We start from the raw sequence: 16,796 nt of genomic DNA, 5'->3' as shown, positions 1-16,796 counted from the left end.
CTGCTGTGGGCCATGCAGAGGTGCAGGTGACAAACACTGATCCCATTTGAGTGACATTTCCTTGTGTTCCTTGGTAACTCCTGAGCGTTTAGCACAGTGGGCAAAACTGCTAAAAGCATTTCAGTTTGTGTGCTTATTTATGGCTTTGGCTTTTGCTCCTGAAATAAGGCCAATCAATAAATAATCCCAATCTTTGACTAGAGCAAATTCAGTCAAGAGAGAAATTCTTTCTGATATTGTTGAAGTTTTTTCCTGCATTGTCATTAAGGCTTTGGGGGATTGTTGAGATAGGAATGTGTTCACTTTATGTGTTTCCCTTACCCTGAGTAAGGGAATTAACAAAAGATAAGAATTCTGCTCTCACAACATTTTTGACCTCATAGCAATTGCATTTAGGATGTCACAGTTAAAGCACATTGAAAAGCAAGTTACAATTATTTTTTCTCTTCCATCATTTCTGTCTGTACTGAGAGTTATTTTCAAGGCTTTTTGAAACAGCAGGAATTGTTTGTTCTGTGCTTTCCACACGATGCCTGTCATACTGGGTAGAAATCTTCCTCATCTTGACAGACTAAGTAGGTGCTATTTCTGTTTGACACTGTTCCCCTTTTCAAGCTTCACCTCCATTTTGGGAGTGGGGGATCAGCCCTGGAGGCTTTCAGCATGACAGGAAGGTCTCAGGAAACACACTGCAACATCCTAGCCTCAGAAAAACAGATGAATAGCTGGTACCATAGAGACATTGTGTTTAAATAGCCAATTGTTAATTATTTCAGATGTAAATATTGTTTAACCCTTGGTAGAATAGAGTTACTCATGGAAATGGAGTGAAATCAGAGTCAGCTGGACTAAGCATACTCAGTGAGGCCAGGATTTCTGCCCTGAGCAGGCAGGGATTGATTCTGCCCTGCACAGGCTTGAGATTCATCAATCTGTTTATTATAAAGAATTTTTCAGTGCCTGGTTTATGGATATGTGTGGTAGCCTAGAGATTGCTCACAAATTACTTCTTGCAACTGCTACAGTCAAGATTGTCAAATTATTGTTCAGTGCTTTCTAGTTGGTCACCTAAACTGCAAATTACTGTTTTGTGCTTCCCAGCTGATTGACCCTGGTAGGTGTTTCCAAGGTGGCTGTGCAAACACTGCTGGCAAGTGACTCTCACATTTCTCATCTGTAAAAATATTTACTTGACTTTTTGCACTGAAATGGACTTTCTTCCTCAAATTTTCATCTAAAAACAATGAAAAGAGGAGCAGATAAAGTCAAAGCATGCAGAGCTTGTCCACGTACACTCAGGGAAACATGGACGTGATGCTAGCGGAGCTCTAGCTCTACAGAGTCTTGCTTTGACATTGACATTGGCTTTTGACTTGTGAGGAATTGTTTCATTGGAGTTTTGTAACTTTTATTCATAGTTCTTATTCTTAAATCCTGAATAACGATGCTGAGGTCCTGGGTAGGTGCACCTGGTTAACAGTGAAATGTCAATGGGAGGTTTTCTAGGAGAGAGGCCAGAAACAGGAAACGTTTAGGAAGAAACCTTTTCACCTTAGAAATATATTCTTTCCAGAAAAACCCTTTAGTGATAAAATTACTGGTAAATGGCATTTAGCAATCTGATAGCCTCTGATACTTTAGGAAGTTTTACTCATTCATAAACTTCAGGAAAAAGAAAACAGCAAACTCTCTGACTTAATGTGTAAGTAGAGCATTCAGGAGCAGGGGTCTCTACAATCTGCTGTGGTTTGCACTGTCCTTTGGAGAAAACTATGAAAAAGGAGGATATTTGGTTGTGACATTTTTGCTGATAAAGTAACTGTGTGGCAATATTTATTAGCAGTTAGAACATATCATAAGAGCTGAGCTGTGTTTATACTCATGTTGTAGGAGTATGTGCTACACAAGTTACAAATGCTTTATATGTTATACAGTCCTAGAATCTTGTCTGAAATGCATTTATAAATATTTAAATAAACTACAAAGTAAGAGGAGCTCCCTGAGCTGGATTGCCATCATGAGCTGCCTGGACTGACATCTACACTCAGTGACAGACCACGTGCTGCAGGCAGTGGGGTTTTCTTAGCAAAGTGTAAAAATAGCTCTCTGAAACCTGTGAGGCTGCATCCACACACAGAGCTCAGTGGCACCTTTCATGTGTGTCAGTGTCTGATTGCTGAGCTCAGGTGCTGACACACCTTCTTAATATCCTGTCTTTCCTCCTTACTTTTGAGTGTAACCCCAGGCCCTCAAAACTGGAGGCTCTTTAGAAAGAATTAAGGTTGATAAGGGGAAGCATAAGATGTGTTTGTGAATCATAAGAGTGAGTGTTCTATGAAATAAGGCAAAATAGCATGCTTTTCTTAATCCTAGTCTTTTTTTAATTCGATTTTCTCGTGGTTGACTCTTTTCCTATCATTGTTTTCCTCCTGTTGTTTTCTTTTGGATTAGGAGAAAGGCCAGTTGTCTTCAGCTGATGATAATCTCTGTTGTATTTGGCCAACCATACCTTGGTTCAGTAGGATGTCGTTGTTCTGGCCAGTGCATTTGCAGCTGGCAGAGGTATCCCAGTCTTACCTGATGTTCAGGGTGACATTCAGGAAGCACCTGAATTTTTCCACATTGACTAGGATTAAGGAAATGCTATTACTAAGCCTTTTTCCCCCCCCTACTTTTAATTTGGGAATTATCTGCAAGCATTTTTCTGAGACCCAAGAGAGAAAGACAAGAGGAAACACCACCCTTTTTTTGCATTTCATTGCTCTTTATGAAGCTTGGCCTGGCTTCATAAAATTTACTGATTTGGTATTCCCTTGAGAATAACCAGAAACTAATGAAATACAGCATGAGACTAGAAACAAACCAGTAGGGTCATGCTTTTGCCCTCCATCTCCCTATCTTTCTTTTCAGAGGTGGCTGCAATCATTCTTGGATGGCTAGTCAAGAATCTTTATGAACTCTTTGTAGTGTCCAAGAGGTTTTCATTTCTTGGGAAGGCCTATGTGGCATACAAATACCCCTTTCCCTTTCCCTCAGGCAGTATTCAATATGCTTAGGGTAAGTTCTTGCCTGCCTGAGTGCCAGAATCTCTATTGCTGGAGTAGCTGGGAGCATCAGTCATCCTAGCAGAGAGCCCAGAGGGACAAAAGGGAACCTCACCCACCTTTTCCACTTTGGTTGCTCTTCAGCTCTCTGTGCCAGCAGCCTCTCCTATTTAGCTTCCAGCAGATCTGAAATACACTTGGTCCCCTTGGCTGCCAAGGAACATAAATGAGCAGCAAGCCATCACCCAGTGGGGAGCTGTGTCTTCACAGCCCCTCGGACAAATCATTGCTTCATAGGCCACAGAAATGATTTGCTTTGCTAATAATTGCAAATTTGCCTTATTCCAGTGAGGTGTTGTGACTGTGTGTGAAGAGGTTCAGTAAGGGTGATCCTTCTGAAAAACACCTCTTCAGCTGTTATGTATCTGAAACCTGGTGTGATGTTTCTAGGAGGGTTTCGAGAAGCACAAGCAAAAGGGTCATTTCTTGGGAGATCTCTAAAGGCATTGCAGCTCTTTAGCTGGGCTGTGCTGCCTTGCTGGAGGGTAAGTGATTGGAAAGTACATTTACTCTCTTCTAGGAACCCAGTTGTATATTTGGGGGCTGAGGTTTGTTGTGAAAACAATTGTACTTCCAGGAATTGGCTTATTTCACTCCATATCCCGAGATGTGCTTTTCCAAGCCATTAGCTAGAAAAAAAAAAAAAAAAAAAAGAGCTGTGCATGTATAGAAAAAAGAGAACCTGTCAACTACTTTGGAAAACAGGAGGCTGTGAGTCAGGATTTGCTGGGACCTTCTCATCTGGAGCGTGGTCATGCTCCTCTGCTGCCAAGTTCAGACAAAAAGGCTGAAGCTGTTACAGTACAGGGGAGCTGGAGCTGGATCATGTCACACAGGCTGAGGCAGTTTCTATGCAGAGCAGTTTTGGAAATAGCCAGGTGGCTTTTTCTGTTTGAGGGTTTCTATTGCAGTCAAAGAACCTTCTGTTTGAAAAGGACAGTAAAGGGTGATAAATTGGTAGAGATAGCAGTTGAAAGAAATTACTTCATGGAAAAAAACTTTATGTTCCTATTTAAATATAGTCGATAAAGTTCTGTTATTTTCTTAAAATAATTAACTCTAATGAGCATTTAGTTTTGAAGAGAAATAAATAAATGACCAAACTTTCAGGCACATTAATATTTGATTTGGAGATAACTGCATAAATATTGAATTTGAAGATTACATTCCAGAGCACTGCATTAAAATTGCAAGACTTTTCTATTATCCTTCATAATGGAACATGAAATTAGAAACTTGTTCATGGAAAGAAAAATTTCTCGACTCTCATTTACGCATTTTCAGCGCTGTTGTGTTAACAGAGGAGCTCTTCTCATACTGTGAAAAGAGACATAGCTATCAGTAGGACATAGACCCTGAAGTCATTTACGGTCCTTTTGAAAATTAATATGCACCATTTCATAATTGCATCTCAGTTCTTTGATTGGTACAGAACAGAACTTGAATCAGGGAGTTGGCCTACGGGGTTAATGCTCATGTTTCCAGATGCAGGACTCCAGAAAGCTCTGGTGTTTGTTGTTCCTTAACTTTCATTCTTTTCCCTTACCTTCAGTAGCATGTGTTTGAGGACTACTAAAATTTCATCTTGGCTTGCTAATCCTGAAATGCCCTGGCACAGCTGTGTGAGGTTCAGGAAGGGAAGGCTCTTGCCACAGCTGCTGTTATCCTGCAGGTCCTGCACCCAGCGGGGTCTGGGGGCTGTGGATTGCTCTAGTGTGTGGTCAGTGAGCATTTGTTACTGCTCAGGACATGTGGGATGTGCCCAGTGCTCACATCCAGCCAGGGTGGATGGTGCTCAGCCCCCCTCGGTGCTAATTCACAGCTGCCCTGCTTCTCCTTCAGGGAAACCATTCCCAAATGGAATAACAAACACAAACCTGGATCATACAGCCTCAAACAATGAGTGGGCATTCAGTCCAAAGCGTTTTCAAACACAGATTGATTTCCCAGCTTTCTTCTTTTATATTGGTTTCAAATAATTCATTTCCATAACTTTGCAGTTCTGCAGTTGCTCCTCTTATTCATGGTTCAGCAATAACAAAACATTGCTCCCCAGAGACTTGAAAATGGAGCAAACTTGCTCATTCTACAGCAAAGACCAATACAATGGTATTTTTTTCCTTATTGGCTATATCCCTGTAGAAAAATAAATGACATAATAGCATAGGAGAAAATTGGTCATTTTACCTTTATGTACCTTTTTCTGTTTTTTAAAAACTGAATTTATTTAGAGAGAGAAGAATGTATTTAGTTCCTGTTCATGTTGCAGTTCTTCTGTGGTGGTTTGTTCAGAGTTAATGAACATTATGGACTTTCCTGCCCTAGAGTTCTGTCACCTGCACAGCCTTAGGACAGCAGAAGGTGTAAATAATATTTAAAAGCAATCTGTTGATCTTTGCCTCGGTAACAGAACATATAACTGATTAATCATTTATTAAACCTCTCTACATTACTTATGAGTAGAACAGAAATATAAACAAGTGACCTTCTGATCCTTTTTTGTTTGCTAAAGTAGCTTTTTATTTATAAATCTCCCGATGATAGCAAACTACAAATTAACATTTAATGGCTGCTCTTGCATTCCCTCAGATTTATCAGAAAGCAGGGGCTGGACCGGCTGTTCCTGGAGTGTGACACGCACATGTGGCGCCTGGGGGACCGCAAGATCCCAGAAGGAATCACAGTGGATGGGGGCTCAGACTGGTTCCTCCTGAACAGGAAGTTTGTGGAATATGTCACTTTTTCCAATGATGACCTGGTGACAAAGATGAAGAGGTTTTACTCTTACACGCTGCTTCCTGCCGAGGTACGTCAATGCAAAGGTTCCCTCTCTGTGCTCAAACCTGCAGTGTTTGTGCTTGTCCCAAAGAGCTGACCAAAATCAGAGGGGCTTTCACCTGATGTCACTGGGCTTGGAGCATCCCACAGTGGGTAATGAAAATTTTACTTCTGTAATGAGTAAGCCCTGTAGGGATAGAACATCATTTGCAATTGTTTATTGCCTTGTTTGTTTGTGGGACTTTTTTGCAAAGAGCGGCTTTGTTTTGTACTTCTAAGCCTATTAATCTGTTACTGAACAACCAAAATCCAGCTGCCCTTTGCTTGCAAATTGTTCCTGCACAAAAGCTTTTGAAGGATATTAGAGATGGCGAATTGTCTTAATAAGTAGCTTTCCTTGCTATTATCCAGCACTTTTCTTTAAAAATATAAACCCTGCAAACAAAGGTTTATTGTTCTGTTCAAAACTCAGCCAGAAGGCACAGTCACAAATCATTTAGATCACTCAGGAGTCGCTCTGGCTGCAAGTGATGCAGAAGGGGAGTGCACAGCAGTGTGGGGTTTTGCCTGGCGCGCAGCAATGTGCCAGCAGTGTGCACTCTCTGCAGGGAGGGCACAGAGCTGGGGCTGGCAGCCTGTGCTCCACCTGCCCCAGCAGGTACACTGCTCCCCGGGCTTGCCAGCCTCTGCTCCACATCCTGCAGCCCAAGGAAGAGCTATGACTGCCTCTAAACCCATAACTGCCTTGTTTCCTGAACATTCTGAGGGATGGGTGACACCGATCTTGCAAATCTTGCTCGTTAGCTTCTGGTGGAGCACAGCAATTGTTATCTTTTGGTAGAGGTTTATTATTCCCCACACATGTTGCATAATGTGCTTTTAATCCCGTTTCTGTTAAAAATCACCTTTTTTCTCTTCTCTGATAACCTTTTCATCCATTATCTAGAGAAATTCCTGTATTGCTATAAAAGGACACAGGGCAATGGGTAATTGGGTAGGGTTTTTTTCCCCCTCTCGCTTGAATGAGAATGGATGCCTTTATGGGTTTAACCAAACAGTTCAAGCATAAAATCCATATTCACTGGGCTGTCATTTAACATTAAAAAGGGTAGGGGGATTATTTGGGGGCCAGCCATGCTAATGTTATGCTGGTTATTTATAGATCTTACTATTGCTGATTTTAAAGAGAAGTCACTGCTCCAAAAATGGTCTCTTGCAGAGCTAAAATTGGTGGTATTCCATAGCTTTTTTCTACAAGGTTTTCTTTGCAAGATACATAGCTGGTTTTGTAAAATGGCCCTGCTTCACTGACCTGTTAACCTGCTATATCCATCCCCTTTACACATGGTTATGTAATAGCTGTTATTATGATGATATAATTAGGATTGCCCAATAGGAATTCCATGCTGCCATGAGTCAGCAAATAAAGACTTACAATTTGAGACGTAAATGCAGGAGGCAGAATGTCCTTTTGGTGCCTAGAGTGAACTGCGTGTTTCAGAACAAAGCCACTCAAGAAGCAATGCATTTCAGAGTGCTGGAGATAGACACCCACATAAGAGCTGTCTGAGACTGTATTTTTATCAGAGTAACCAGGGTGATAGTGCAGTTTTGACAATTGTTTTGGGAAACAACTTGAAATATGCCATTAGTACATTGTTCAGAAAAATAGTCTAAATCTGTTAGACCAGGGAGCAACTTACAGAAGGGAAATAAAGGGCATTTCTTAGAATTGCTCACACAGCTGAAATAAAAATAAAATGATTGCTGGTACTGGTGCCTTTCCTGGAGTCCTTTGGGGTGCCAGTGCCCAAAGCTGGTCATTGTAGAAGTGCAATTATTCTGTGCCAGGTTATTGGAGCAAGACCTTAGCTGTGTGTTCTTACAGTTTGGTTGGGTCTGTAGAGGGTTGTGATTTTTCCATGCTCTGTGGAATACAGGCACATGGAGTGTGTTTCATAGGTGGCAAAACAACAGAGCTTGTTAACCCTGTCATTTCAAACTAAAATAGTTCACCTGCAGTAGGCTTGGGCCCATGAGCTGAAGTGAAGGAGAAAATGGAAATTTGAGGAGCTAAATGTGGTGATGTGCTCTGTGTTTGCTGCAGTCCTTCTTTCACACCGTGCTGGAGAACAGCCCTTTCTGTGACTCCATGGTGGACAACAACCTGCGCATCACCAACTGGAACAGGAAGCTGGGCTGCAAGTGCCAGTACAAGCACATTGTTGACTGGTGTGGCTGCTCACCCAATGACTTCAAACCAGCAGACTTCCACCGCTTCCAGGTAACTGAACACACCTGCAGAGAGGCTCTTCCCCCTGTACTGGGGTGGAGAGCTGGCTGAATGCATGGCTGCAGCAGGGAGAGAGAAGGGAAGCTTTCACTCCATCAGGCAGGTGGAGAAAGAGATGTGAGGAAGCTCTGATCTTAATTTCAGGGGAATGAAAGATAAGTTCTCCTATGTTTTGGCCCTGGAGACATACCACTGCATGGTAAGGTCACAAAGCTCCTTGGCATTGGTAATTGGCTGTGCTAGAAAGGAGGGAAGCTTGACACATCTCTGACTGTACCACTATTACTTGGTAACTTCTTGTGCAAATGGTTTTTTCCAATGTTCCAGCTCAGGTGCTTTCATCACTCACAACACTCCTAGCTTTCAGCTTTAAGCAATGTTTATCATCTTTAAAAAAAGCTTAGAAGTTGATCAGTGTGCGTGCTAGAGACTTACACAGCACAAGGCAAATCCATTTTCATTATTATATTCATCAGCACAATGATATTAAAGTTTATCTCATGATTTTGGGAGCCTTAGTCATGAGTTTTTGATCACCCAGGTTTGGCAGGACTGTCTTGAAAGGTTTATTCAGTTCCTTTGAGATAGTTTCCTCAAGGCAGACATGAGAGCGAGTCCTGTGCTCCGGGCTGCACTCAGTCTCGAGGCTGTATCCGGCCCGTGCATCTTCTATTGAGAATGAACAGCCACTTGTTTCAAGGTCACCACATTTGCAATTCCATCCCTCCAGCTCCTCGGGGTTCCCTGCATAAAGCATGTTTGTTCAGGCTCTGTGTGGGATGGGGAATGTGTTACCCTACAGCACAGAAATGATGACTGCTCTGAAACAGAGATCTTTTCTTTGCTGTAATGTGCTGTCTACAAGGCACGCTTGAAGTCAGTGACACTGGCACTCACAAAAAGAGCAAATGAGATGTTATCTAAAGGAGGCTCTGCTGTCCTAAACACCAATTGCAGGGAATTCTCCAGCACAGAATAAATGGCAAATCTTTAAAAATTCCTGTCAGACTACAGAGCCTGACCTGCTCCAGGCTGTGAACCCACAATGATATTTCAGAAAACAATCAGGTAAACTGAGCTGGAAAGGACAGTTCAAAATTAGAATAGATGAAAAGGCAGCTTCTGACATGTTCTGGTGAGAGAGCCCCTCACATGAGCACACAGCACCACAAGACTGGGGCTTGCTGTTCCCACAGAGGCACAAAACAAGCCGAGATCACAAAGCCCACAGCATGCGCCATCTCAGAGCAAAACTGAGCATCCTCAAAAGAATTTTCCAACCATCTGGGACATTCTTGAACTCCTTGGCACCTCAGGACCCATGCTCAAATACGAACAAGGCAAAACAAAGACTTTTTGAAAGCTAATGGTAATTGAGTAGCATATAAAGCAGTTATATGCGCAAGATTGTGTCAAGCACTGAGAAAAAATCTGGGCAGAACCATTCAGAAGTAAAGAAACCACAGCCACAAATGGCACCTCTCCCAGAGACCTCTTATCACCTCCTGGCAGCAAATCCATATACAGAAAATGCTGCTCTGCCTCTTCTGAGCCTCAGTGCCTCAGTCCACTTTGCTCCCTGCGTAACACGTGCCAGTGCTGCACTGCCTCCAGGCCAACACGGGGCTTTGGAGAGCACTCCGCAGCCCTCCTGCACCTGAAGAGCCTTCCTGAGCCAGGCAGCACAGGGTGCCTGTTGGTCTGAAGGGGTTTTCATGGAGTAATTATGTAGTTTTTAGCTGAATCTTAACATCACCCCTAACGATGAATGGTCCCAAAGGTGACATTTTAAGTCATCTTTGCCCATGGAGACAACCCATTGCTTAAGACAGAGTGCCATGTCTGAAAATGGGAACTCGGTGTCTATTGTTGCAACAGGCCCCTGGCTGGGTAATAATTAGCATAGACTCCATGATTCACAGAAGGCTGATTAATAATCTCTTTATTAAGAAATCCATTGCTCTTACAGACAGTTACAATGCAGCTGGACCTAATTGGTCCTCCAGTCCAAACACCATCACCACTGGCTAATTAGAAAAGCACCCTTTGGTAAACAAATCTCTGTAACACATTCCACATGTTCACAGTGGTGGTGTTCACAGGGGTCCCAGGATGAGGCAAGAGATGAGGATCTGACTCCATGTTTCAGAAGGCTTGATTTATTATTTTATAATATATATTATATTAAAACTATACTAAAAGAATAGAAGAAAGGATTTCATCAGAAGGCTAGCAAGGAAAGGAAAAGAATGAAATGATAACAAAATCCTGTGACTGACCAACAAGTCTGAAACAGCCAGACTGTGATTGGCCATTAATTAGAAACAACCACATGAGACCAATCACAGATCCACCTGTTGCATTCCACAGCAGCAGATAATCATTTTGTTTCTGAGGCCTCTCAGCTTCTCAGGAGAAAAAAATCCTAAGGAAAGGATTTTTCAGAAAATATCATGGCTACATTCACAATACCAGGTGCAGCGAGTTAAGATAAGAATTGTTTCTCATTCTTTTCTCTGATCTTCTCACAGTCTTTGTGAAAGTTGTGTTACTCTCTGTGGCCACAAGTGACTTTGTCCTGTCCTGTCCCAACAGCAGACTGCCAGGCCAACTTTCTTTGCCCGCAAGTTCGAGGCGGTGGTGAACCAGGAGATCATTGGGCAGCTGGACTATTTCCTGTACGGGAATTACCCGCCGGGCACGCCGGGGCTGCGCTCCTACTGGGAGAACGTGTACGAGGAGCCCGACGGGCCGGGCGCCCTCAGCGACGTGGCCCTCACCATGTTCCACTCCTTCTCCCGCCTGGGCCTGCGCAGGGCCGAGACCTCCTTCCACGCTGCTGGGGACAACAGCTGCAGGTCAGTGCTGGCCCTGCTCCTGCAGGGGACACAGGCACCGCCAGGCTCCGGGGAGACTCGTCCTGCTCGGCTGTGCTGCCTGGAGCCTACGGCCACCAGCACAGCCAGGCAGCTGCAAGTGCGCAGCGCTGATTTCCAGGAGTATTTATGGCCGTGATAAAGCCTTGGTTATTCCAGGTTGACATTATGTGACCTGTTTGCTGCACTTTTAAGGAGCTCCTCTCCAGCCTGATGAAGACTGACAGGATCCAGTTGGGCAGTGCTACCCCCACTGCTGCGTTTCCCTTGATTAATTTCAGCAAGTGTATTATAGCCTCAGCTCCTAAACCCTCTGTGTGATTGCAGCAGAGGTCATGTTCACCTCTATTATGCTTACCAAAAGCAGAGGACAGGATTTCAGAACAAATCTGAACACAGGCAGGTTAATGGTCCTTGCTTGTTTGTTTCCCTGGGAGCACACATGGAGTACAGAGAGTTTGCTTGGCTCAGTTCACCTGCTTGGTGCAGCTCTCTGTGCCAAAAGTGCTGCAACTGGTAAGATCTATTAGCATCAAATACATAAAATATACGTAGGTGTTTATATATCTATATATAGGTAGTTATATTTATCTCAAATGAAATTCCTTATTCTTTAAAAGGAAATTATCCCTATATTCTAGATTCCTTTTTCACCTCTAAGCCTGGCTAAGAAGAATTCAGTCTAAAAGGGATTTAAAGGAAGAATTTCTGAAGTTAGACTTGCATAGAAAAGCTCTCTTCATGGTAGATGTTTGCTGCCTGCAAACACATCTGGAGCTGTCTAGATTCAAAGCAGAGATGGTTCTTCTTTTTAAGTCTTACTTTACCATCTCTTAATTCCATCTTCAGAATGTATTTCTGGAGCCTGCCCATTTTTATCCTAATAGAAAACACATAGAGCCTAAATCAGCAAACACTCCATGTGCTTTGATGGATGGACATTGCCCATGTTGTGTTCTCAAGAGGGAACCAAATGTGCCTTGACCTTCCTAAATTAGTCATGGAAGTGCTGAGCAATGCCCCATTTAGAAAGATGTGGCAATAAGTGCTCCAGATTCCTATTAGACTTTTGTCAGTGAAGGTTACCGGTGCAAAGCAATAAAAGATCAATAACAATTAGATAGAAATAATCACTAGTAGCATGCCTTCCTTCTATGAAATAAAGGCAGACCTGAGGAAGTCCTGGGTCATTTGTCCTGCAGAGTGAAGCCAGCAAAGAGGATGGGGACTCTGTATAACCAGTACTGAAATAATTTGAGAATTACTTTTGTTCTCAGTCCTTTTGCCAGTATTCTGGTGCTGATTTATATCAATTATCACTTTTGTTTCTGAGGAGCTTTCCATTGTACAGGAACTCAAGGTGCTTTTCAAGCTTGCTCAGATTATAGATAGGAACACCGTGACTGCAGCTGTCTCCAGGATAAAGCACAGCTCCTTCAGCAGGCTGGAGTCTCATGAAACAGTGCAGGGAGGAATTGCAAACAGTGATACCGAGTGGAGGCTTCGTTTTCATACCTACCTGAGCCCCCTCAAGACACTGTGAGTCAGCATCCAGTTCAGATCAGAGAAACATGGCTGATCTTCAGGTTTATGATTCACATTTCCTCTCTTCTGATCCTGTGCTGTCCTTCTGGGCGTTTGCACCTATACCTTTCCTCTTTCCCTCTCGTGGTCTTGCATGCCTCTAATGCAGTAATGGCAGGATTGGTTTGGGCTGAGCCCCTTGACAGTGGGCATCCCCTTTGCTGTGGGGCTGAGCACAGCCCCAGGCTGGTGGTCCTGCTCATGCTGGGAGGAAAGCAGCTCCTGCCTCGGATCCCCCTTGGAGTCAGGCCCATGCTGCCACCCACAGCAGCCCAGGAGATGTTTGTAAGAGCAGCTGCTTTGCACACTTTCCTAAGCAGGGCCATGCCCCCCTCAGACTGCCCGGGTACCAAAGGAGATGGAGTGTCAGCATCTTCCGTGGGAGCTACATTAATGTGTGATTGAGATTTAATTCATTTTTTCCATCCCTAGGCATTTTTACTCTCTGCTGCCAAGAGGCAATTTACTCAGTCTATTTCAAGGATATTGTAAATATTTGCTGCTGCACACATATAAAACAGGAGGTCTTAGTACTGGGAACAGAAGTCAGATTGTTGCTGGCATTGGCTGTGTAGCTTTGCAGTGGTTTTGCTCGGTCCATCAGTGCTGGCCCTGTTGGTACCCTGTCTTCTTATGTTGATTTCTCCAGCTCTAAGAGTCCCTTCTGGGGTGTTGCAGACCTCGTGCAATGGAAAGTCCTCCCTGGTGCTCATCCTTAGTGCTCATCCTTTAATTGTGGTAACAAGCCTGACAAGTCAGGCTTGGCTGACTTACTGGGAAGGTGTGATGCTGGTTGGTTTAACTTGTTTTGCAGTTAATGTCAGTGCTGTAAAGTAGCAAAATATTCAATTTCTGAGCTATGAATAACACATTTTTAATTATTTATGCATCCATATGTACCCAAACATTGTTACAGATGTTTCTGAGGCCATAGCAGACAATCAACCGTACATTTTAATTATTTGAAGCTGTGACTACAATGTCTTTAAATCTCAGCTGCAACTGAAGGCTTCCAGATCTCTCAATGATTGGTTTTGCCCAGTTATTTGACCTTTTTCAAGGTTTTTTTTTTCTTTTTTTGATTATGAGTAAAAAAATCAGAGTAAAAGCAATCTCAAGTCTTTACAGAATGTGAAGTTTTTTCCCTAAAATACAGAGACCTAAAATGGGGACAGGATCCTGGTGTCCTTCGCTGCAGTGCCAGCCTGCAGAGCCCTGCCCTTGGGGAAGGGTTTTGGGAATGGAGGGGGCCCAGAGGTCAGTGCCTGGTCACACAGCACTCCCTGCTGTCCTGTGCAGACAGGCACTGACCCTGCTGGGGCAGGAAAGGCAGCTCTGGAGCACAGGCACAATCCTAGGGCATCCTTTATCCTACAGTTTATCCGAGCAAACAGAGCTGCACCCTAACAATCTGTGAGTGTCTCTGGGTGCCCCTTTCTACCAGGAGAGGTGGTGAGGGAGAGGAGCTCTCTGGCACACAGAAGGACTCCTAAAGAGCTTTGAGCTGAGGATATGGAATTAATTAGCCTGTATTCTTAGTAACATATTTTTATGTTACGGGGTAATCGGAACAGCCTAAAATATTTTATAATGAGTCATGAACACGTTTGAAATCTCTTAATGTACAGTGGTGGATTTTCTATTTGAAATGAATGCTTCTTAAGCCACTAGCTCCAAGTAAATGGAGATTTCATTCTCTTACATAACTGCTGAGCATGTGCTGTTTTACAGATACTACCCCATGGGCCATCCAGTTTCCATCCACCTGTACTTCCTTGCTGACCGTTTCCAAGGCTTCCTGATCAGGCACCATGCAACCAATCTGGCTGTCAGTAAACTGGAAACTTTGGAAACCTGGGTGATGCCCAAGAAAGTCTTCAAGATTGCAAGTCCACCGAGTGATTTTGGGAGGTTGCAGTTCACAGAGGTGAGTGTTCGTAGCCACCCATGCACTCCTCTGGCATCACAGGAGTGAACACTAAATCAGCAGCCTTTGGAAACTGGATTTCCATGGAAATTTGAGGTGAAAATGGCTTTCTAGCATAGTATACCTCCTCATCATAGGAGATGACACCATTGGCAGTTCAGGTCTGTGGTCAACACTCATTTCTTACATCGATCTGAGTGTTCTCACTCCCTTCTGTTTTAAAACCAAATGGAAGCCTTTTGTTGTTGTCAAAGGGGCTCAGTAATTTAAAAGTAACTTAAAAGTTTTGCCACCATGTCTGTTGTGAGTGCTGTGAAAGGCTCCTGGGGAAAATTCCATTTTTCTGCAATTCCAGATGTAAATGGTAACATGTTTAACTGTGTCTCTCAAGAGTACACTAGAAAAACCTCTCAAAATTAGTGGTAGTCAGGTACTGATACCACATGTGAGCAGTATATTGATGTTGTAACACAAAAGAGAAAATTATCACAGCAGTGGCTGAGATTTCCCACAAATCCTGTTATTCTTCTAGAAATTTGTCCCAGTGTCTGTCATAGAGTATAAAAAATCTACCTAAAATATATCAGGAAAGTTGACCACTAATAGGACCTGACATCTGTGTTCTGTTTTAAAGATACAATTGTCTGAGCAGTTAATTTCATGATTTTTCTTGTTAAGCCGCAAATTTCAATTAAGGCCTAAAATTGATTGAAGAAATGTGTTGCAGTCATTATGGCTAAGTCCATAAATTACCATCTTCTTGGGCAATTAAGAAATGCCTAGGTGGGATTCAGTGTTTTGGTGTGCATGGCAAATCCATGACACTAATGTGCCATTAAAGAGATGGATGGAAATGTGTTTCATTTATCAATGTGTCAGATGGTAGCCTGCCATTTCATGCTGTGATAAATGTTCATACAAGCTCCAATTCTTGTGATTTGTAGGAGTATTTCTTCTGCTTATTTAGTACTTTTAAGAATTTAATCACTGGTGAGCTTTTTTGAGCATAAGGAAACATTTTCTTCTGTTTGAAACTCAAAAAAAAGAGTTTTAGTGGCTGCTTACTTGTTTTCATTTTATTTTCATCACCTAACCTCTTTAATTGTCTCTCCTTTCATAGATGATTCATATTTTAAAAGACCAGGACATACAAAGTAAATAATTACATTTTTAATTGGTTTTTTTTTTTTACTTTCTGCCTTCCCTTGGCCTGTAGGGATCTCCTCCTCTGAGCCAAATAATTGTCTCATTACCCTGCTATAAATCCAGTGTTAACTTCTTCAGCCTCAGTGTGACTGGAAAGCTCTGATCTGCTACTTCTTATTAAAATGCCACTGCTTTGTCAAGGTCCAGCATATGGAAAACAAACTTAGCAGTTTAGCTAAGATGGAAGCATGAGTGTTCACAGAAAATAAAATTGAGATTTAAGCTTATTGGGACATAGAACTTCTTGTTTTTCAACAACATTCACCCCATGATCTGGCAGGAATTTTAAACTGAATGGGGCTATTTTAGCTGGGAACTTTCTCCTCTCCTGGCAGCACTGGGGCCAGCAGGAAGAGCACACAAATAAGCTGCACTGAGTGTGCTCCCAAGTGTATTTGTGACCCTGGTGCACAACTGAGATTGCAGCAGAGCTGATGGGATCTCTCCAGCCCCTGCCTCCTGCCCTCTGCTGCTCTCAGACTTCATTCCCAAGGAGCAGATTTCACCCCACACCCTGGAAAGACAAGTGGGAAGGCATCAGCCAGCTGGGCTGCCCCACACCTGGGGGGAGCTCATGGCAGCATTTCGATGGCACATGGCTCCTGCAGGCTGAGTCAAAGCAAATAAACTCACAGGAAATCCAAGAGATGATTTCCAAGCCTGGAACTCCCACACCTCCTGAAGCTGGCTCGTGCACAATGCACACACTATGTGTCCTGCCAGCCTGGGTTCAGGCAGCTTCTCTGTGCAGGGCAGGGGATTGATTTGCTGCACAGAACTAAAAGTCTCAGCTCACCCTCTATCAGTTAAATGCTGTTTCTGGTCTTGTTAAGACTTGTGATTCATCACAGAGAATAAAATAAATTAGGTGGCAGGCAATTAGTGTGCATTGTGTGAACCTAATGGTCCTGTTTGTGGTGAGCAATGAGACACAAACCCATAATCAGGGTATAATTTATCTCGGGAAAATTTTATCTGGGTTTGAACTGAGATAGAAACAGAAATTTTGAACCAATGAGAGATTTCCA

General features: G+C 43.1%; 1 protein-coding gene across 4 annotated transcripts in view; it reads left to right on the top strand.

Moving 5' to 3' along the window:
- XYLT1 (xylosyltransferase 1) overlaps positions 1–16,796 on the top strand; it is a 179,064-nt gene that overhangs the window by 143,629 nt on the left and 18,639 nt on the right. For 2 of the 4 annotated variants that reach the window (XM_077186664.1, XM_077186663.1), the window contains 4 exons: positions 5,694–5,910; positions 7,990–8,166; positions 10,774–11,033; positions 14,367–14,562. In XM_077186664.1, coding sequence (XP_077042779.1) covers positions 5,694–5,910; positions 7,990–8,166; positions 10,774–11,033; positions 14,367–14,562 — 850 coding nt within the window. Of the gene's footprint in view, positions 1–5,693; positions 5,911–7,989; positions 8,167–10,770; positions 11,034–14,366; positions 14,563–16,796 lie in introns of all 4 variants that reach the window. The other 2 variants (XM_054644033.2, XM_077186662.1) reach the window with 1 other exon arrangement.

Source organism: Agelaius phoeniceus, chromosome 16 (genome assembly GCF_051311805.1).
Source record: "Agelaius phoeniceus isolate bAgePho1 chromosome 16, bAgePho1.hap1, whole genome shotgun sequence".
Classification (NCBI taxonomy): domain Eukaryota; kingdom Metazoa; phylum Chordata; class Aves; order Passeriformes; family Icteridae; genus Agelaius; species Agelaius phoeniceus.
The sequence above is the reverse complement of the archived record's forward strand: the minus strand, read 5'-3'. Positions and strand labels throughout refer to the sequence as shown.